Source organism: Cupressus sempervirens, chromosome 3 (genome assembly GCF_028749045.1).
Source record: "Cupressus sempervirens isolate cs-2001-9-10 chromosome 3, ASM2874904v1, whole genome shotgun sequence".
In the NCBI taxonomy this organism is placed as follows: Eukaryota; Viridiplantae; Streptophyta; class Pinopsida; order Cupressales; family Cupressaceae; genus Cupressus; species Cupressus sempervirens.
In genome coordinates, this window is record NC_143120.1 from 477,773,585 (window position 1) to 477,797,152 (window position 23,568).

The following is a 23,568-nucleotide window of genomic DNA, read 5'->3' on the forward strand; positions in this document are numbered from 1 at the left end:
AGCATGTTCCCCTGACAAGTTCAATCGCTACATGTGCAAGCATTGGCTGGTCACCACATGTTTGGACTCACACAGGAATCTACAACTTAGGACAATTTACAATAACACCATATGTAGTATATCAATATAACTGTCACAAGCCAAAGGGTAACCACCCAAAATACATACACTACCATCATTCACAAACGAATGCAAACACTTAGCAAGGATCAACAACACCAGAGGGCATCCAACACACTAGATCTAATTTAGGCTCGACATGAATCTACACCAAACAACCAGAATCCTACATGTCCAACTGCTACACGAGCGAGCTTGCACCCTTGACAAGACCAAACGCTTCATGATGGCAAGCAAGGAAGTCTATAATCAAAGAAGTCCAATCACTACATATGTGGGCATGTCTCAAACGAGTGTTTCGCAAGGAAGCGATCCTACCTTAGAACCCCTGCACCCATCTCGGGTACAGAACAAGGACGTGGGGATGAGAATTTCTTGTCCACTTTCCATCCCTTTTTTCCCAAAAAATAGGGATGTTTCCGAGATGAATTTTTTGGGGAGTTAGGAAACTTGGGGATGACGTTAGGTACTAGGGGCAGCATAGTCATCCCTTGACTATCCCCAATACCTAACACCATCCCCATTTTCCCGTCCATGAAAAATGTCAGCTGCTTTTTGAAAAAGTGACTTTTATTTTTATTTTCTATTTGTTAGACGGGCCCCACATGGGTAGAAGCATCAATTACAAATTATCAAACCCTATTTGGAGGCTAAAAACTAAAAGGTGAAGTCTTCTTCATTTCTTCATTTCAACAATTCCTGGCAAGAAGAAAAAGAGAGGAGCAAGATAAGACATTTCTTCTTCATGTATTCATTTACAAATACATTATTGATTTTGATTATTATGGGCATTTGATTATGGAGTTGAACATTTATGTTATTGTTTATTGTTTAGTATTTTAGTTGGACTTCTCTTTATGTCATTTCATGCATGAAACTTAGAGCTTTTGGTCATTTTTTCCATATGTATGCTATATTTTTACAATGAAAGAATTTGAATTTTGTTAATTTGCTATGTATTCATTGTATTGAGCTTCTAAATGTCTATGGTGAATGGTTTATCAATGTTATGATATGCATACTTGAATTCTCTCTCTATATATAAAATTCCCTTATTTTTTTAATAGTTCTCCCTTTCGTCCCCTAAAACATCCTCGTCCCCAAAACTCTATGGAGCATAGCTAAAAACAAGATCCTATCATTGCATGAGTGGGCATACTAGTCCAACCCCCAACCTTAAGTCACAATCGCCAAATGGGGGGCCATGTCTCACTCCATGGGGTTTTACAAGACTTCAACCATCCTCAATACATTATGATAAACACTACTCCATCACTCCATTATCCACAATTTATCAGCACAAAGCCATCTTTTTGCCACTAAGGTATAAGAACGCTAGTACAAAGGATACACATGAGCTCAACATTTTGAGCAAAGAAGTGCCCCAAACCATCACAAGTACATTCCTAAATCCTATAGGCATCTAAACTCAACCACTACCATACAAGCTATGTTCCAACGTTCATCACAGCAAAAGAAACGTGGAGTTTTCATAGTGTAGTTCAAATATCTTGTAGAAAATTAAATGAAGATCACATAGTTTTTTATCACATTTCATCATGGAACTTTTAAATAATCAATTTCATAATGCACATACTATCATCCACACAGAATAGGGATTTTATCATTAAAGAAACTTAATCAATGCAATAGAATACAAACCCATCTTTGGTTATACACACCGCCGGTTACATGCAATTCAAACAAACATGCATATTACTCTGAGAAATTCAAATAACAACAACAATGTGCTTTGGTACATACGTCATTGACCCAAGAAGTTTAATCATGATTGATTTTAACAACCAAACTATGATCAATACCTTTAATCTACTAAAGGATGCACCTTACCAATTCCTATGCAATTACCACATGGATAACATATAAAACCTTCATAAGTCAATTCCATTAATCTTATAATTAGTGCATAGTGCACCATCCAAAGCTAATCATTAAGAACTGAAGCAAAACAAAGGTGTCGATCTGTCACCTAAAATCAAAAGGGAACACAAGCCCAAGGGTCACTCAACTACCAATAAGAATACAAGATAAGCAAGGATCAACCTCAAGAAGACAGTCGCACAAGAATGCAGTTCAAAATTAGGACAAGACCTTTAAAAGGTGGTCCAAAATCTAGTGCAGATTTAAACAAAGAAAGTTCACGGAATCTGCTGTAAAACTAAACAGTCATACAAACAATCTTACCTAAAAGCGGACATATTTTCGATACAAACTCTTTTGCCTCAATGATGCTAAAACTCATTTGTTCTCAAATCCATTACTGCTATACTATTGATCTCAGATTGGTTTTGACAAGTGAGTGTCAACACACTTAAGTTATTTACTTAGTTCATGCCAAACTAGTAATGCATGTCGAGCACAACATGTAAATATTAAACTATGTTGAGTCATAGTGAGTGCCGATCCACTCATGTGCCGAATCACTCAAGTGCCGAGTAGATAGACCATGCCGAGTGATTTAGGAGCCGAGTAAACAATGAATGTCGAGCAATATAGGTGCCGAGTCACAGCAAAAAGATTAGTGTATGCCGAGCATCAGAGACTTTAGATGCCGAGTGACACAGTTTTGACATATTTGCTTACAATGGCACAAACAACTATGTAAACCATTTTTTAGCCGACTTAAGCATAAATTACGATATTTTGGAGATAAGGACGAATCTCTAGTTGGATTCCCTATGCAATTACATGCAGCCAAGCAGAAAATGGGAAGGATTAAGCGGCAAAATGGATGAATCTCAGTCGTAGATTCATACCTAACCCTAAGCCATAAAAGTCTTCTTAAGGAGGACAAAACTCTAAACTATCTATTAGAAACAAGGTTGTTGAAGGAGCAAAGAGGATAGTTTGCATGCAAAAACAAAGCATTCATGGTGACATAGAATTTATGAAGTGAAACCACATTGCAGAATCAATTAGAACAAAATAGAGGATAGAGAAAAGGATACAGCAAAGAGACATCTGATCAAGAAGGATCAAGAAGATATTGTTTAGAAGTGATCTATTATCAGGCAACCAAGTGCCAATCGCAAGATCTATTCTGAGACATTCTAATAGGTGATTTTAGTCAAAATATCTTAACAAGGTAGTCCTAACAGACTGTATGAAATCCTTTAATAGGGTGCTTACTTAGTTGTAAGTTAAAAGTCCTTTAACCAAGCACACTTCTAACAGGGTGTTGAAATCCTCTAACAAGGTGAGACCTACCAGTCTTTGTAAGCCTTTAACAGGGCAAACCTTTCACAGGATAGATCATGTCTCATGATCAAAACATTGTAACCTTTATTGGATACACTTTATTGTTGCAGTAGTGAAGATTTGTAGGTGTCATCCCCAACCCTATTTTAACTTCTCACATAAGGGTTTCTGGGTAATCATATCTGGTGTTATGTGTGTGAATGCTTACATGTTTACATGATTTAGATGCATATGTTTTACATGTTATTTCAGCTTACTCATTGAATGCACGATATAGATATGTGGTGAAAGTTTTATGGGTCCAAGTTTAAACTACTGATTCACCCCCCTCAGAAGTTTACCTTTCCTATTGTATTTCCAACATATACTTTGGCATTTCTCTAGTAGACACTAAACAAAGAAAGCTTGGGGAATCTGCCATAGAACTAGACAATCACAGGAACAATCTTTCTACGAGAAAACATGGTTCTGATACAGACTTCTTTGCCTCAATGGCATTAAAACTCATCTAACCTCAAATCCATCACTATAATACGTTTGGCCTTTCTTTAGGAAACACTAAACAAAGCAAGCTTGGTGAGTCTTCCATAAAACTAGAAAGACAAAGGAACAATCTTACCTATAAGAAAACACACTTTTGATACAGACTCCTTAGCCTCAATGACGTTAAACCTTATCTAATCTCAAATCCTTCATGCAGCTCTGACATTTCTCTAGCACACATGTGGAAAGGTTGTAATAACACGTGACCATGATCAATGCTTATATAAGTGTCACAGGAATTTTGGTTCAACGATGTCCTCACACAAGGCGGTCTCATGAAATATTCAGAGTGCAATAAACTTGAAAATGCTACAACTTCTGGTGAACAAATTTCTTACTTCAAAGCTTTCAAGTTATACAAAAAACCTCCAAAACAAATCTTTATTCAGTAAAGTCCATAGAATAATAGGAAGGAAAACATAATTTTAAAAATTAAATTTTAACAATGAAATATAAAGATGATAATTTAAGTTGCTATCATTTGATATGTGCAGTGTGTATTATTGCTGTGTAAATTAAAAGTTTAAAACATGTAAGAAAATTTTCGTTTCAAAAAAATCTTAAATTAATTGACAAGAATCTAGAAATTCAAGATGATTGAAAAGTTATAGAATTCTTTTAAAACTAATGGAGAAATTTTCTAACCCCACCCCCAAATACATCAGCTCAAATTTACAATTTAAACAATAGAAGCACCTATTTATTAGTTGTAAAATTTTAAGTTATCCAATAATATTTTTTTCTTCATACTATCCCTGACCCATAAAGACAATTCCTTGAGCCCCTGCATAAGATCCCACCCTTAAGAGGCAACCATTATCTCGCTCAAATTTACTATAAGAGTACATTAAATTTTACTTAACCTCGCACATCACATTAAAATCCCAAACTTGTCTATGAAATACCTTGACAGAAATTGTGCCGGCCAACGCATCCAAATCTTCCAAAAGTTTTCCGATCCTCACTCCTCGCCAGGGATCCCTATATTGCTCGCGCAATATATAATCGTTGGAGAAGTTGTAATGTATGCTAGTGCGGCTCTGCGCGGGTGTTTTCGACAGCAATTGGCTTTGAGGAGGTGCGTCAACGGAGGGGTCTACCAGCCTTTCGAAAATACTGGACCTAGCAAGCCACAGGGCATTCGTGACGGGCGAATGGTACGTCCCCGGCCACAGGCTAAGCGGTTTGCGCAGCGACGACCCTGCATCTATGGGCGAATCCTCGAACGGCGATGTAATTGTTGAAACTACAGGGATTGCCTTGTCGGAATCGGAAGAAAAAGAAGCCATTTGTTTTGGCAGTAACGACAAAATAGAAATGTTGCAATATGGAAAGGGGTTTAATAGCAGAACTGGTGCAAATGAGGAGCGAAGGCTGCCTGAAATGCGGCAGAGAGATCCCGGGCACACTAGATGCATGCTTTATTGCTGTTAAGTGGAATTTGCGTGTACAGTTCGAATCCCGAAAAGTTCAGAAATTTCAGTCATGAGGAGGAAAGTATATTCTCCTCATTTATTTTGCGTGGTGTGCCGCGCTTTGCTTTCAGGAGAATGCCTTTTGAGCTGAAAAGTACGAACTCCAATCGTTCTCCGGGAAATCGACAAGTTGACCGTTATAGCCGACGCATTAGGAATTGCTATAAATTAGTTATAAGTAATTTTCTTGTTTAGACAGTTAACCCAAAATATTACTACTATTTTATTTTTATTTTTTATTAGAATTATGGAAATCTATGTTGGGAGCGATTCGAAAGACCTTTTTAATGGTTTTATAACATAATTTAGAAAGCAGCAATTTATTTTCTTGTTTTTGTGAATTTTGACTTTCCTTATACTTTTGGCCCCGTCATTTTTTCGTAAGAAGATTTTTTTTTTAGGTATTATATTGATGGGTTTCTTACTTTCTTTAATTCCCTTGACTCTTGTTCTCATTTTTCACATTTTCGACTTCTTTTTTATCTAGTACATTTCTTTTTCTATTATCTATTGTTTAACAATTCTTGTTTATTTTTATGTTCAAGGCAATGTATTGTCTGATGATCTTAAATTTTGAACATCTTTTTAAAGATGGTATATTGTTTTTGAAATAAAAAGCGACGAAAAACAAGGGGGTCGGCCTTAATAACCAAAATGCTAGTAACCAGCACATCACCAGCAAAGACCAACAAAAAATACTACTAAATTAAAAACAAACTAAAGTTCAACTTAACGACAATAATACTATGCAAGTGAGTAACCAGCGTACTACTATGAATAGAAGCAACTAAACTATAGTAGAAGTCTATAATGTTTGCTATACTACTTAAGTTCATCATAAAAACTTTTGGCACAACCAGGCCAACCCAAGTCTGAGCAACAGCTGGATGCTAGCAAATCAAGTAACAGCAAATTAACATAAAACAACTTGGATCCAAGGATCCCTTAAAACTACAAAACTTAATTTTCAATTTTTTCCTTTCCCTTCCCTGTTAGAAGAACTCGAGCCCAGTCATCAGCAAGGAATTTATAAAAGAGCTTATGATCCTCCATGTCCATTCCAATTTCTTCTTTCTCTTGTGCCAGCAGTTGGAGGGTGGTGGCAGCAGCGTGAGTGACCTTTAGAGCAAATTTAGAGAAGGTGATGAACCCTTCTTCTAAAATTTTAACCCTTTTGTCCAATTTGGCATACACCTCCAATTGCTCCTCGGTCTCCTCCTTATTTTATGTTCCTACCTTTTTAACTTCCTCTTTAGCTTTTTCCACTTGGTTGTCATCTTGCAAAACCCTTGGGTTAGTAAAAACCTTAGGATTTTTTTTTATCGGAGAGGAAATGGTAATGGGGGAGGTGTCCACTTTACTACTATCTTCACAGAAAGTAATGGGTTGCAGGGTGAAGCTGGGCGAAACATGGGTAGTCTCTGTTGTAACAGCATTTCTAGTCGACACCTGAGTATTATCAGTTAGACATCTAGGCATTATCAATAGAATTGTCCACAAAGTTAACACTTTTTTCTACCTCCTCCTCCCTCTCCTCTTCATTATTTTTTGAGCTCTCCTCTTCCACCTCCTCAACCCTAAATATGTTAGATTTTTGCTTGCACCTTGCCTGGGATTGGGCAAGTCTTCCTAATCTTCTCCTACCCTTTCCACCTGCCTCCTCCTTTGAGTCCTCCTCTTCCACCTCCACTGGTTTTTCCACTTTAATCTTTTTACTACCATTTTGTTCCACAACCACATCAGGTTTCTTCTTTTTCTTAGTTTCACGACTAGGGGAGGGTCGTTGGGTATGAACTCTTGTACCAGTACTGGTACTCGGGGGTGAATTCTACTGGTGGCGCTAGTTATCAACCACCACCACCCTAGGGGGGAAAAGGACAAGATGGAATTGGTACAGGCAAAAGATCAAGCCTTGGTGGATAATGGTGAAGTTATGCCCCTTATTCCTCTTCTCCCTAACATCACTGACCATATCCTCTAGAGAATGTAGCAAAAAAAATGGGATAGAAATAAAACCCATGGATAGAAATAAAACCCATATTTCTAACATGTTTCAATAAGGGAAAATGGTATATTGTTATTAGATGTAATTTTGTCTTTTTTTTGTCTTGATAAGTAATGGAAATATTCCACAACAAGTTAAGTTGTGATATTGCTATCAAGATTTAATTATATAGTTTTTGAGTCAAACTCAGTGACCCATATTTCATAATATTAGTTCCCAAGAATTTATTTCACATGAGGTGATGTTCATAGAGGTGAAGTGTTGGGACTTCCTCAGAGGTCTCCCACACCAGTACTACTTCATCTCAACTACACTTACCTATGTTGTTTCCTCCAAGGTTAAGCCTACATTGCTTGCAACCCCATTTGCAAAGCCTTTAGCAAGTGGTGTGCCTTATGAACCATTCATTAGAAAGCCCCTTAAGCTTATCAATTGATTAGATGCAATGAGTGTTTAATGTTCACCTTCTTCTCCTACTTTGGTTATGTTAGTTGTATATTTGAAATTTCCTAATATTCACTTTGACGATATAGCAAATGAAAACACTCTAGTTGTCCTTTCCCTTAATATATATACAAAAACCTCTTTATTGTTGACTATTGTACTTCATGTAGCTCTGATCTGACATCAAAATTCGCATCAAGGATCTCTCATACAAGTTTGTGTGTCATATACATAGTTCACATATCCATCATATACTTTGTATTTGCATCACATCACATGTATCACATCCTTGTTACTTTGCATAAATGATTCTTTACTTATACTATTTTCTTTCACAAAAACTCTTGTGTAGTTGGCTAGATGCATTTACACGTTATTCTAACTTAAGATAAACATCTAGGATGTTGTCCTTACATAATTTAAGTAATTATTTTGTAACTGAAATAATTCCTTAACACTGTATTCCTCTGTTTATGTTGTACTGTGTTCTGTTGTGCATACTACCTTTAGGGTAAGTGTAAGAAATTGGCTCTCAATTTCGCGGAAGTCCATTTTGTAGAATGAGACATCTTTAGAAATGAGTGCTTGATTTTTAAGAATTGGGTACCCATTATGGTTTGGGGCCCGATCCATATTCAAAAATTGAGCACCTGATTTGTTTAAAATCGGGTGCTTGATTTATAAAAACGTAAAACCCATTTTTTGTGGGGTTTTTTTTATCATCTTCACTATTGATCACTATTTGGAGACGGGAGCTCGATTTGTGCTTGGAAATGGGAGCCCGATTTGAACTTTCTATTGACCCTCCTGCTAATTTTTCACTCTTCCAAGTATTTTAATTGGTTTTATATTATTTTATTTCATTTTTTTTATTTTTTGCTTTACAATTTCATCAATTTATTATTTTTTGTTCACGATTAATAGTTTTATATATGTAAAATTCTAGATTTGCATTATAAATTATTGTTTTATATGGATTATTATTGAAATTATATTTAGATCATGTTTTCTCTCCTCCCTTTTTTGATAGTTAGATGTTCATTTACATTTTTATTTTGTAGATGTTCATTTAAAATTTAGTATTTTAGATGTTTGGATGTATTTAATTAAATGACACATAATTAAAGTTAAAGTGATGGATGATTCTAGATGCATTAGATGTTGATGTTTTAGATTTATTTCAACTAAATAGTAATTGTAAATTATTTTGTTGTACATATTAAATATTAACCAAAGTTTATGTTTAGGATGTGTATAAACTCTATACTTGAACCTACACTTTACACTTAAATACATGTTTATAAAATATTTTTCTAACTCTAATATATTAACTAATTACCCTATTTGTATCCCTAATTCAACTATGATCTAAATCTTAGGTATATATTAGACCTTGAATTTAATAATCAAACTCTAACCATAATCTTGAACCATAACTATAATTCACTTTTTGACCTTAACTATAACTAGTTCATATTTCACTCTACTTGAACCATAAACATGTTCTATCCTTAAGTCTAGTTGTAATAACCCCAACCAATTATAACTTCATCAAATACCAAATTCTTTTACAATTCCATTGTTTGATATTCCGTCGAACACTTTGCAAGCAGATACCTGACTGGCTCTCAAATAATTTGTGGTGAAGAATTGATTTCTTTTTTCTGTTCTTAAGGTTTTGCAATTTTGATACAACAATATAGCTGCAAACTAGAAGATTTTGCAATAATAATTTCAACTCAAATATTTGGATATTACATTGGGAATATACATCTGAAAAATTCAAGATTTCAATTTCAACTTAGATACTGAGTATTTTCACAAAATACCAACAACCTAGTTGAAAAAATATCCACTATTATCTAAATAAATAATACCCAGAAAAATTAGAAGTTACATTTCATGAACTTACACGTAACACATTCCTTGAAACCCTTTGAAATGAAGTCTAGGAGCAGCAAAAGAATTCTCCAACAAACAAATGCAATTGTAGATATGTAAAACATTGCTCCCAAAGTGCATATAGAAAATAACGCCTAGAAACAAATATAAATGGGTGCTCAACTAACTCTAAATTAACCAGCACCCAACTGCTTCTCAACAACAATAATAACAATATAAAAAGATGCCAAATTCCAAATTCCCAACACCACAATATCTCCCAACCACAGTGTATACATCAATGGATATAAAGAACAACTCTTAGAAAACTAATTCACAATACCTCAGCTGTGAATTACAATGAACTTCTCTAGAACAAACCCTTATACTTCAACAAGTGCACAGAAAAATCAAACTTCAAAAATGTCACAAAGACAACAATGCAAAATAAGATAATCAAATAATTGAATCATTTTCTCATCAAATAACATCATATTTATAATTTCCAAATGGCACCAGTTTCCCAAAAGAACTCCACCTAAGAAGCTTCCTTTACACAACATTAAAATATAATAAAGTATCATTAGTATGATTTGTTAATTGCTTTTGGCTCCAAAAATATCATTTTCCACCATAACTTAATATTTTGACATGCAAAGCCACTGTTTCTTGTTCCCATGGTTTAAAAAATTTCATCCTGGTTCCAACAAGCTATGATACTGAGGTGACCAACCATCAACACGAACAAAAATATCAACCTCAGTATATTTAGATGAATAATAATAATAATAATTCACTCGTTTGGCGAAAATAATTAAAGAAGCATTAGAATTAAAATTTGACAATACTAAATTGATCCTGATGATGAATGATGATGAATGAACCTGATGGGGTGACTTACTATAAAGAGACGCTCCCTCCAAGATTCTTGGAGCTCAAACCAGAAGTCTGAAATAAAAACTAAGAGCATCACCCAACTCCTCTAACTCAACTAAGCTCATTTAAACCAATAGATTGACTTACTATAAATATTAAGTCCCTCAAACAAATCCAAAACACACCATAGGATGTTGGAAAGCCTATAACCACACAATTGAGACCCTCAAATCCCATCGTCATCTCATGAGAGTTGCAATGGTGAACTGACCTAGTCAACTGCAAGAACCTACTAAAAATGGGGACATTACACCAGTAAAAAGTATGTTTCAACCATAAGAGCAATTGAACTATATAACTCTATCCTAATTTGAATGTTAACCATATAATCTAATCTTAATTGGAGCCATAGTAACACTTAATATGTAAATCCTAACTGAACCCTACCTAATGCATAATTTGAAACCCTTACTTCAATCCTAAAACTAACTCTGAACCTTAAATGCATAACTCTAGATAATAAGTTAAGTTCCAAACCTTATATTCCTTACCCTACCATATAGACACTAAATTATAAACCTAAATATAAAACCATGATGTTAGCCCATATCCATACCCTAACACTAAACCTAACCTAGTTTTATGGTCATACCCTAAAATGTGATTTCTAAAACTTAACCATGTAACCCTAATCCTCTAACCTTAACCCCTAAAATGCTTCTTTTATACCTCAACCTAAACCATAATATCCTACCTAACTCTTATCATAATTCAGATATATATTTAAGAACACGTCTAATCTTTAGCCTAATCTTGACCCTAATCTAAATATAATTTGAATCCTAATCCATACCCTAACCCTAGTCCTTTGTGTAATAATAATTTTAACTGTATTGCACAATCCTAAGTTAATGTTAGCCATAACCTTAATAATTTAATCCATTCTATAAATTTAATCTGTATCCTCATCTTTTTGATATGTTCAAGTAGTTAAAGATGTATTAAATGTAAATATATGGCTTTAAAGATGTATTTAGATTGATAATTTAGATTTATTTTAATTAATTACTAATTTTGTGACTTTTTATGTTGTATAAATATATGTAGATTATATTTGATGGACCCACACCGCCTCAGCCCCCTCCATCTCCATCTCCACCCCCACCTCCACCCCACCTCCATGACCACCTAGTCCTCCTCTATCACCTATCCCAGAAGAGTTGTGCGAGAGCATGAGGCATAACCTTCACAACCTCATGCAAGATATACAAACTATTAGGTGTGAGACCCATCCTCCTTCACTTACTTCACCTTGTAGATAGCATGCAAGGCATTGTAGAGTCTATAGAGCACTTAGACAATGACATAGAGAGCTTCAGAGCATGGAGGAAAAACATGTGTGCCTTCTATTCTAATGGTCTATCTTATAGAGAGGTCCATCAGTTGAGAATAACTAAAGGACATTTTAAAAGATATTTTGTAAACTTGAAGACAAGTGTTGAGACAAGTGAGAAGAAGCCTTGTATATCTATTAGATGGTGCACACATCCCCATACATCACAACACTTTTGGGAGTGGTGGTGGATGGTATTTGACCATCCACCACATGCTAATCATGAGGTGCCCATGTATTGTCTTAAGAAATTATGTGTAGAGTTTGAACTGGGTTTGAAACCCAATTATTTTGATATTAGATCATTTCAGGGGGTCAATGGAGGGATGCCTCAGGATAGGTCTAGGGCAAAGCTTAGTGATAATACGAGGAATTGTCAAAGTCCTGAGCCTCTTGTTCCTCTTCTTGCACCAGTTGTTCTAGTGAGTAGTGTCATCTGCTCTTACTTCATTGAGTGCCCTTTCTAATAATTTAGTAGACCAATGGATGTAGGTGATGAATATTCACCCCCTGGACATGTTTATATGAGGTCTAAAATATGACCATAGTCTCCTAATACAAATGTAACATTTGGGCCTTCGTTTACTATATCATCTTCAAACTGTGTATCACCAAGTGCTAATGATTTTTGTTGCCAATCTTCAACCCATTTTGTATTCTTGCATTCTTCCCATTCACCTGCAAGACAAAACTGACAAAAACAAGCAAGCTCCCTAGTCCATATAGTCCAAGTGTTAGAATCTGAACTCCTAAATGAATGTCATTTAGCTGACCCACTAGTTGTCTCATAATCATCTCTTGAAAGGATATTCTTCTCTTCAACTAGGTAGAAGAAACGTCTGATTATAGAGTTCTAACTTGATCCTATGTATAAATATTTGTTACACAATTCCACAATCTCATGTGCATTTTTGAATTTAGCTTTTTCCTCAAATTTTAATTACTCTCTGCAAAGGCCTCTCCTTACGCATGCACCAACACCATCATATTCTCCTTTACCATGTCTAGCCTCAAAAAAACTCCACATATGTTGGATATTGTTTTGCATGTGTCCTAGTCAACCAATCAAACATTCTAGAATTCTTGCATTGTCCTATACAATCGTTTGACCATATCCAGTGTTGTGTTATTTGAATCTGTCTCTCTTAAACTATCATAAAAGACCTTGAAACAATAATGGACAAACTCAGATGAATGAAGTTTATTATCACTCATATAGATGTTGGAATCTGATTGAAAAGATCATTGATGAATTAGTAAGATTATTTTTTATTAAGTAAAATAGGTTTTACAAGGATCCTGAAACCCAAAATTTTTTACAACATATCTAAAATAGAAATATTAAGAAAATTCCAACTACAATGCATCTACTTATCAAAAGCCAAACCCAAACGATAGGCCCGTGGACAGGATACAAAAAACTAGCAACACTAGAAAAAGAAAAACAAGCTAACTAATAAAAGATGAGACAATAAGGAAGCACTAACTATTAGTTATCCCTATCTAGAACCTGCAGGGTCTCTACAGCTCCATTGGTCTTCTGATTGTCTGCGTCCTCCTGGTCCTAGTTCTGAGCATCCGTTGGATCCCTGGTTTCTTCCTAATCATCCTCAGCCTACCCAATGTCCAAGCTAGCCTTCTCCATCTTTTCCCTGCCAAATCCAACACTCATAAGTGATTCACCCAGACTATTAATATTCTCATTCAGGGCGTTCACTGTGGCAATCACCTGATTAGCCAAGTTTTGATGGGAGAGCTCCATCCTTTAGACTCTTTGTTCAACCTTGGTGATTCTGTCCTCCTGGTGAACATTGTAAGATTGTTGAAGAAGTATGTTTCAATCATTGTTTTGTCACTAATGTCAAACCTGCTATTTGTTGGTAAGACAATTGCTTATAATATCCAAGCACTATCACTTAGTTGATTGATGAAGAAGATTTAATCAATAAGATGTAATAACAACACCTAGAGGAAAGGTTGAGTTATGATTTTGTAATGAAGTGCAAGGATTAGTTAAGACAATGGTAAAATAATGTATTGGCAATATACTTGAAGATACAAAGGTCGGCTACACTAAAGAACTTTAGAAGAACAATTTGTAACAAAGACTGTTAGCAAAGCTTGAAGAAAGTCTATAGTGGGTGTCAAGCAATGTTAGTTCATGCTGAGCAGATTGCCAATATGTGCCAAGTAAATGGAAAATCTAGTGTGTGTTGAGTAACTTGGTGTCAAGAAAAATGTAACAGGTGTCGAGCATCAGTAAAACATAGTTGATGCTGAGCGAAAATGTAATAGGTGTCGAGTAACACAGTATGTGTGAAGCATCAGAAAGTCAATAGTGCCAAGTTGTTGCATTGCTTGAAAAGTCAAAGATTTGCCAGATCTGAGCTGATGAGTTTGTTACCTTGAATTTTGTGAACCAGATGAAGATAAGGATGTTGAGCTGGTGGTACAGAATTCTAGGTTAACCATTTTTAGGTGAATACAGGTGGATTCCACATGATGTTTCTAGGAGAAACAAGATAAGGGGAAGATACATTGTATCTTATGTAATCTATTCAAACCCAAAATAAGAGCGGGAAGATTAGAGCGGGAAAAGTATTCTAAACTCCTACTTAAGGAATTACAGGTCAAGAAGCGGAAGAGGTTGGAGAGAGTGTGTGGTGTCAAGGTGAAGGCATTGAGAAAGAAGAACATAGTACAAAAACTACTTTGATAAGTGACCACAGGAGTGACTATATTGGCACAATGAGCAAGGAGACTCAAGGAGACAAAAGCTTGAAGAAGGAACAAGTTGTTAGAGCTGTAGAGACTAAAAGCCAAGTAGAGTTGTGAATTGAATAGAGATCTAAAATCTGCAAGTTATGTTCTAAGTTGAATCAGGTCAAAAAGCCCTTATTGTTACTCTCTAGCAATTGTATCAGTTAGGAAAAATCCTATGGACATAAGTTGGTCTAATAGTTATTGAGAAATCCTTTAACAGGGTGACATTCAAAGTGAATGTTCTAAAGTCCTTTAATCAAGCTCACTACTAACAGGGTGGTTAAAATCCCTTAACTGGGTCACACCTAACAATGTGTTTTGTAGCCTTTAACAGAGTAGGCCTTTCACAGGACATCACTTTAGAAGAGTGAGAAAAAAGGTAGCATGTTATTGGTGGTTTTTCCCAAATTGGGTTTCCACGTAAATCATTGTGTTATGTGTTAATCTTTCATGTTTTATTTTTGCATGTTGATTTATCAGTAACCTAAAAATTTAGATTGATGAGCTTGGATGCATGAATATTTAATGGGCTCACTAGGATAAGTAAATTTTTTTATTGGAGCTTGAGTAACTGATTCACCCCCCCCTCTCAATTACTCTAAAGAATTCTAATAATTGGTATCAAAGCCATTTGTTGATTTGGTTTAAAGGTACTAGAAGCAGAAAGATCAAGATGTCTAAGAGAGAAGTTCCCAAGCTTAATGAAGACAACTTCACTGCATGACAAAGTTTAATGAAGCTGCACCTTAGATCAATAGGTGACCATGCACAAACCTCAATCACAGTGGAACATGCTAATGCAACTGGTGTTCCTACTGCTAAAGATATGAAAAAGAAGGAGCACAATCAGGCAATATTGGAGATTGCCTCTGCTCTTAGCTACGCTGAATTTGATGACATCAAGGGATGTACAACCGCATTCAAGATGTGGGAAGCCCTAAAAAATATTTATGGAGGAGATAAGAATGTCAAAAGAGCAAAAGCAGAAAGCCTCATAGGAAAGTTTGATGATATGAGAATGGAGGAAGATGAGAACATTGCTCAATATGCTTCCAGAATAAAGGAAGTAGTAAATGCAATAAGAATTTATGTTGGTCATCTAGATGATGAAATTGTTCTTAGCAAAGTTTTAAGAACCTTGCTCCCTATCTATGCTATCAAAGTATCAACCATCCAAGAATTGAGATGCGTACTAGGAAACAAACTATATCTTGAAGGTATAGTGGGAAGACTTACTGCATTTGAGTTATCCAACTTTGACAACTACAGGCCAGAGAGTCTTGAATTTTCTTTCAAGGCTAAGTTGTTCCTCAAAGATTCTGATGAAAAGAAGCAAAGGAAGAAGAGAAGGATAAAGTATGTATCTAGTGATAGTGACACTGAAGAAGAAGATGTTGAACAGTTGGAAGCATTGCTAGCAAGGAGATTTCATAGAGGAAAAGGTAAATTCAAAGGTAAGCTTCCCATTATTTGTTTCAATTGCAATGAAGTAGGACATATTGCTGCTAGGTGTCCAAAGAAAATAAACTTCAAAGGAAATGACAAATATAAAGGCAAAAGGAGTGAAGATAGGAGAGAATACAAAGACAAAGGCAAAAAGTGCTACCTTGTAGAAGGTGGTGACTTAGATGAAAATGATGACGAGGTAGTCTATGTTGCTATGAAGGATGAGTTAGATGAAGATGAAGCAACTACACTCGTAACTTGTGTGAACAAGAATGACAAATGGATCATTGATAGTGGTTGCTTACACCACATGACAGGAGACAAAGGTAAGTTCATTGCATTAACTCATTATGATGGAAACAATGTTAGATTTGGTAATGATACTTTATGTTTAATAAAAGGCAAAGGTTCCATTAAGCTCATAGAAAATATCACATGTGATGATGCATATTATGTTGAAGGATTGAATTACAATCTACTGAGTGTGTCACAACTGAGTAATATAGGTTACAAAGTTGAATTTGGAAACAAAACTGCCAAGATTTTTGACACAAATGGAAATCTGATAGGAAAAGGAGACCAAACTAGGAGCAATCTGTTTTATCTAGACATTGATGATGCCACTTATCTTATTGTTAAAACTGATGATGTGTGGTTATGGCATAAAAGGCTCTATCATGTCAACTTTGATAACTTGATTAGCATCAACAATATGAAGAAAGTAAGAGGTTTTCCTAAACTGAAGAAGCCTGACAAAATAATGTGCAAACAATGTCAGTAAGGCAAAATGACCAAGTCTAGTTTCAAAAGAAAAACCTATACTTCAAAAGATGTTTTAGAGATTGTTCATTCTGACTTGTGTGGACAATTGAAGTACAAAGTTACAAGGGAGACATATACATAATGTTGCTTGTAGATGATTACTCTAGGATGATGACTGCCATGTTCTTAAAGAAAAAATATGATGCCTTTCAAATGTTTAAATGGTATTTGGCAAGGGTTGAAAAAGAGACTGGTAAGAATCTAAAATGCTTGAGATCAGATAGAGGAGGAGAGTTCACATCAAGAGAATTTGAGATGTTCTATGATGAAAAAGGAATCAAGAGACAAACATCAACACCAAGGACTCCCCCACATAATGGAATTGTAGAAAGAAGGAATAGATCAGTAACAGAGTGTGCTAGAACATTGATGATGGAGAAGAATGTTTTGCTAAAGTACTGGAGAGAAGCAGTAAGCACAACTGTCTACACCCTGAACCAAGTACAAATCAAGAAAGGTACAAATTCACTCACCCAATGTAAAACATTTCAAAGTGTTTGGTTGTAAATGATATATTCTTAGAGATTCTAGAAATGGCAAGTTTGATGCAAAGAGTGATGAAGGTATATTCTTTGGATACTCCACTAGAAGTAAAGCATATAAGTGTTTAAATACTAACACTAACAAAATTGTGGAGAGTGCAAATGTAAACTTTGATGAACATACAAAAGTTCAAGATGATAAATCCATCAAGAAACCAGAAGAGTACATATCTTTTGTATACTTCTATGAAGGAATGCTTGTTGAAGAAGAAGTTGCCAATCCAATAGTCAACCGGCAACAAGTTTCAGTATCTGCTAAGTCACAACCAGTGAATGTCGAGTTACATTCAGAAGTCGAGTTGTAGAATGAAGAAAATGCACATTATGATTCTAACATCAGTACACATGAAAGAGATGTTGAGCTACCTGAAAGATATGTGCATAGTGACTCTGAAGCTAAAAGACCAAACATGGAAACAAGGACAAAACCAAGGCTATCCAAGTATGTGAGAAAACATCACCCTACTGAACAAATCATTAGTGACAAGGAAGCTAGACCAATGATAAGGAACAAACTAAGAAATGAATCATGTCTGATAAGTGAGATTAAACCCAAGATAGTAAAAGATGCACTACAAGATGATGGTTGGTGCAAAGCTATGGAAGAGAAGATTGAACAGATAGAGAAGAACAAAACTTGCAGTTTAGTTCCAAGACCAGCTGATAAGAATGTGATTGGTACCAAGTGGGAATTTAGGAACATGCTAGATGAGAATGGTGAGATCACAAGAAATAAGGCCAGACTAGTTCCTAAAGGTTATGCTAAAGAAGAAGGACTAGAATAAGGGGAAACATTTGCCCTTGTTGCAAGGATAGAAGGAGTAAGAACTTTACTTGCATATTAAAGTCTACCTTTTTAAATGGTATACTAGAAGAGGAAGTCTACATAGAACAACCAAAGGGATTTGTTGATGACAACAACAAGGATATGGTATGCAAACTGCATAAATCACTCTATGGTTTGAAACAAGCGCCTAGAGCTTGTTATGAGAGACTTCACAAATATCTTGTAAAGATTGGATTTGAGAGAAAAAATGACAACAACAACCTATATATCAAGACTGAAAAAGGTAAGGATATTTTAATATCTGAAATCTTTGTTGATGATATGATATTTGGAGGAAAGGATGCCCTATGCAAAGATTTTGATGATCAGATGAAACATGAGTTTGAGATGTCAATGTTTGGGGAAATCAAATTCTTTGTTGGATTGCAAGTTTATCAACTAAAATATGGCATATTTGTGACCCAATCAAAATATATCAAGGAGATACTCAAAACATTTGGTTTAGAAGATTCAAAACCAGTCAGTACCAATGATAACAAGACATAAGTTATCCAAAAATGATGAATCAATTGAAGTGAATCAGACAATATACAGATCAATGATTGGAAAGTTTTAGTATGTTGTACATAGTAGACCAGACATTGCATTATCTGTTGGAATAGTGGCAAGATTTTTTGCAAACCCAAAAGAAAATCATCTTATGGCAGTAAAGAGAATAATGAGGTACCTAAAAGGAATAGATGACTTTTGCTTATACTATAAGAGGACTGAAAAGTTTGAGTTGAAAGCCTACACTGATGTAGATTGGGGAGGTAATGTAGATGATAGAAAAAGCACCAATCGAGGAGCACTCTTTTTAGGTAGAAGATTAGTCACTTGGACTAGCAAAGCAAAGTTGTACCTCATAATCCATAGCTGAAGCTGAGTATGTTTCTGCTACCATAAATTGTACAAACATTGTTTGGATCAAGCATCTACTCAAACGTATGAAGGAAGAGATAATTGAACTAGTGATACTTTATTGTGACAATACCAATGCCATCAACATATCAAAGAATCCTGTGATGCATGCCAAAACAAAGCATATTGCAATCAAGAATCATTATGTAAGAGAATTAGTGGAAGAAAAAGAGGCGAAGATGGAATATGTGAGTTCAAAGAAAAAAATTGCTGACATCTTCACAAAGCCATTACCTAAGGATGCATATGAAAATCTTAGAGGTAAGCTAGGGTAATACCCCTATTAAAGGTTGTTTGAGCAACAACAGAAATCATCCTACATCAAATAGGCCGATTGCTGAATGAGAAAAATTGATGTAGAGGATCATACTTTAGGTTTTGCCTAAAGTACTTAAAGTACTGAAAGTCCAAATTACTCACAACCATGGTGACAAAGGGAGAAACCAGAAACTGCAAAGTCTACATCTGCATAAATGAAGATGCTAAGTTGTTATGTCTCTGGCATTATTGTTAGAGAGGGAGAAATAGCAAAACTGGTCAAAATGGATGAAACAAAAACTGATAAGGGTAAAAATGATCAAGTTTGAAGATGCAAAAGAAAAGAGGGAGAAATAGCCAAAGAAGAGAGAGCTACAACAAAAAGATAGAGAAAGGGATACATTAGCTAAGAAGGAGAAGCAAAAAGATTAATCAAGATAACAAATCTAAGAGGAATCAGATCAGAGGAAACATTGTATCAGGAAAGAGGGAGATATGAAAGCCAATAAATGACAACAAATTTCTTTTTGGCATTTTCTTACTATTTTAACTTAGTTATGTTTTTCATTTAAGTAACTTGGTTGATCAGTTTGGTTTGCCATCAATGCCAAAAAGGGATATTGTTGGAATCTGATTGAAAAGATCATTGATGAATTAGTAAGATTGTTGAAGAAGAATGTTTCAATCATTGGTTTGTCACTAATGTCAAACCTGCTATTTGTTGGTAAGACAATTGCTTATAAGATCCAAGCACTATCACTTAGTTGATTGATGAAGAAGATTTAATCAATAAGATGTAACACCATCACCTAGAGGAAAGGTTGAGTTATGATTTTGTAATGAAGTGCAAGGATTAGTTAAGACAATGGTAAAACAATGTATTGGTAATATACTTGAAGATACAAGGGTCGGCTACACTAAAGAACTTTAGAAGCACAAGTTGTAACAAAGATTGTTTGCAAAGCCTGAACAAAGTCTATAGTGGGTGCTGAGCAAAGTTAGTTCATACTGAGCAGATTGCTAGTATGTGTCGAGTAAATGGAAAATCTAGTGTGTACCGAGTAACTTAATTGGTGCTGAGAAAAATGTAACCGGTGCTAAGCATCAGTAAAATATAGTTGATGTTGAGCGAAAATGTAATAGGTACTGAGTAACATAGTATGTGCGGAGCATCAGAAAGTCAATAGTGTCGAGCTATTGCATTACTTGAAAAGTCAAAGATTTGCCAGATTTGAGCTAATGAGTTTGTTACCTTGAATTTTGTGAACTAAATGGAAGATAAGGATGTTGAGTTAGTGGTACAAAATTCTAGGTTAACCATTTTTAGGCGAATATAGGTGGATTTCACATGATGTTTCTAAAAGAAACAAGATAAGTGGAAGATACATCATATCTTACCTAATCCATTCAAACCCAAAATAAGAGCGAGAAGATTAGAGTAGGAAAAATATTCTAAACTCCTACTTAAGGAATTATAGGTTAAGAAGAAGAAGAGGTTGGAGAGAGTGTGTGGTGTCAAGGTGAAGGCATTAAGAAGGAAGAACAGAGTACAGAGACTCTACTTTGATAAATGACCACAGGAGTGATTGTATTGGCACAATGAGAAAGGAGACTCAAGGAGACAGATGCTTGAAGAAGGAACAAGTTGTGAGAGCTGCAAAGACTAAAAGCCAAGCAGAGTTGTGAACTGAATAGAGATATGAAATCTGCAAGTTATGTTGCAAGTTGAATCAGGTCAAAAAGCCCTTATTGTTCCTCTCTAGCAATTATATCAGTTAGGGAAAACCCTATGGACTTAGGTTGGTCTAATAGCTATTGAGTAATCCTTTAACAAGGTGACATTCCAAGTAAATGTTCTAAAGTCCTTTAACCAGGCTCACTGCTAACAGGGTGGTTCAAATCTCTTAACTGGCTCACACCTAACTGTGTGTTTTGTAGCCTTTAACAAGGCAACCCTTTCATAGGGCATCACTTCAGAAGAGTGAGAAATAAGGTAGCATGTTACTGGTGATTTTTCCCAAATTGGGTTTCCACGTAAATCATTATGTTATGTGTTAATCTTTCATGTTTTATGGTTGCATGTTGATTTATTAGTAACCTAAAAATTTAGATTGATGAGCTTGGATACATGAATATTTAATGGGCTCATTAGGATAAGTGAAAAGTTTTATTGGACCTTGAATAACTGATTCACTCCCCCCCCCCCCCCCCCCTCTCAGTTACTCTAAAGAATTCTAACAATAGAAATGGTACTCTCAATATTTTTCGATCCTCCTCTATACTATCAGGTGCATGCCTATTAACTATATGAACAAAAATTGCTACTTGCATTGAATTGTAATATTGTGCTCATACCTCATCTTGGGGTGCAAGTGTGTAGTTCTTTGTGAAGTCAACAACTGAAAGTATAACACCAATTAGAAATGTATTCTTATATATGTGAAATTGTCCATCAAGCCATATAACATATTGAGAGTGTTTAACATATTTTGGTAAGATCACACTCTTAAAGTCATCCATAAATACATGACAACTAACTCTATCTGTAACTAAATCACACCTTCTTCCAATCTTCCCATTCTTCAATGGATATTCAATAGTTTTCAATCTTTTAACATCAACTAACTATTGTCCAAATGTAGTCAAATAATTTTCATGCAAATATTCATCTAAGAAAGAAATATTGCCACACATATCACATGTACCAGAAAGACATACAGTGAAAAGAAAATATTGGTCATTAGGTGGCTTACAAAACAAACTTGCTATAAAATTCTTTATAGTTTGAGGTGGTATTTTTATACCACATTCTTTCAACATTTCTATACTATGCATGGTACTTTGTATAGATTGAAATACATCATAATGGTAACGAAATTGAACATGAGTTTTACAACAACATGCGATTCTTTCCTTGTTAATCCTTGCATACCATGGTTTACACTTTTCAAAAGATCTTTGACTAATGGTAATAGTTAATACCTTATCATCTAAATTTTTTCTAAACAATTCAATTTGAGTAATTTCCAAAAGGTGTTTAGGATGTGGATCACGTATTTTTGAGCCAACTCTCAATTTGAGAACATCTCCTAAATTAGGTGATACTCTTTTATTATCATGCCAAAAAATTTCAACCAAACTTTTGACTTCATTAGTAAGTTTCATATCAGATCTCGAGAGTCTACCTGTAGAAGTCCACAAACTATTTGTTGGATCACATTCAAAGTTAACCCTTCTCTTTGCAGCTCTTTCTAAATTTTTACAACTCACATTAAGTTATCCACTTATGTTACTAATCAATATTTTGTCAATAGTTTATTTGTTAACTAAAGTTGTTGTTATTGCTTGTCATGTTGCATTATTATCTTTAGACCAACTTGTCTTTCTGATAACATTAAAGACACTAGCAAGTGTGGATATAACTTGTTTTGAAGACTCATTTTTATTCTTGGGTTTTGCATACATTCCTAACCTTTTCATTACTATTTGCATTTTAGACATTTAATTAGTTGCAACATCAAGTGGCATTGAAACTCAAATTTTTTATTATTGGTTTTTATATATATAATCTATTAGCAGGTGTCCTAATCTGTCTCCATGAAACCAATCCATGAAGATTATCTAGCACACCATTAGAAAAATGATAATTATGTTCACGCACTTTAGTATCATTCAAACATTTTTGTTCAGTACTTGGTGTTTCCATGTCTACGTGTTCATATAATTGTTATTTTCAATTGGAATTTCATTTTCAATGTTATTTGGAATTTGAATCTCATTTTCATTTTTTCTTGGTATTTCTTTTGGGGTTTGCATTTTCATTGGAGTTTGTTATGCATGATCATTTGAAAATCTATTCTCATGAAGAAAACCTAAATCATTTAAACCGTAACCTGCTTCTACAAAATCACCAATTTCATCATGAGAAAAAACTCGAGGGTTTGGAGACACACCTTTATTGAATGTTTGATTAGAATGTGCACCTGAATCTTCTTGTATTGGGTTCTCTTCTTCGGCCTCTTCATCTATCGTGG

General features: G+C 35.0%; 1 protein-coding gene across 1 annotated transcript in view; it reads right to left on the reverse strand.

Annotated features, from left to right (window-relative positions):
* The window catches only part of LOC149567230 (acyl-coenzyme A thioesterase 2, chloroplastic-like), a 69,905-nt gene extending 64,437 nt beyond the window's left edge, over positions 1 to 5,468 (reverse strand). The window contains exon 1 of the mRNA XM_089820410.1: positions 4,788 to 5,468. Coding sequence (XP_089676536.1) covers positions 4,788 to 5,300 — 513 coding nt within the window. The 5' untranslated portion in view covers positions 5,301 to 5,468. The remainder of the gene's footprint in view (positions 1 to 4,787) is intronic.
* Positions 5,469 to 23,568: the final 18,100 nt, after the last annotated feature.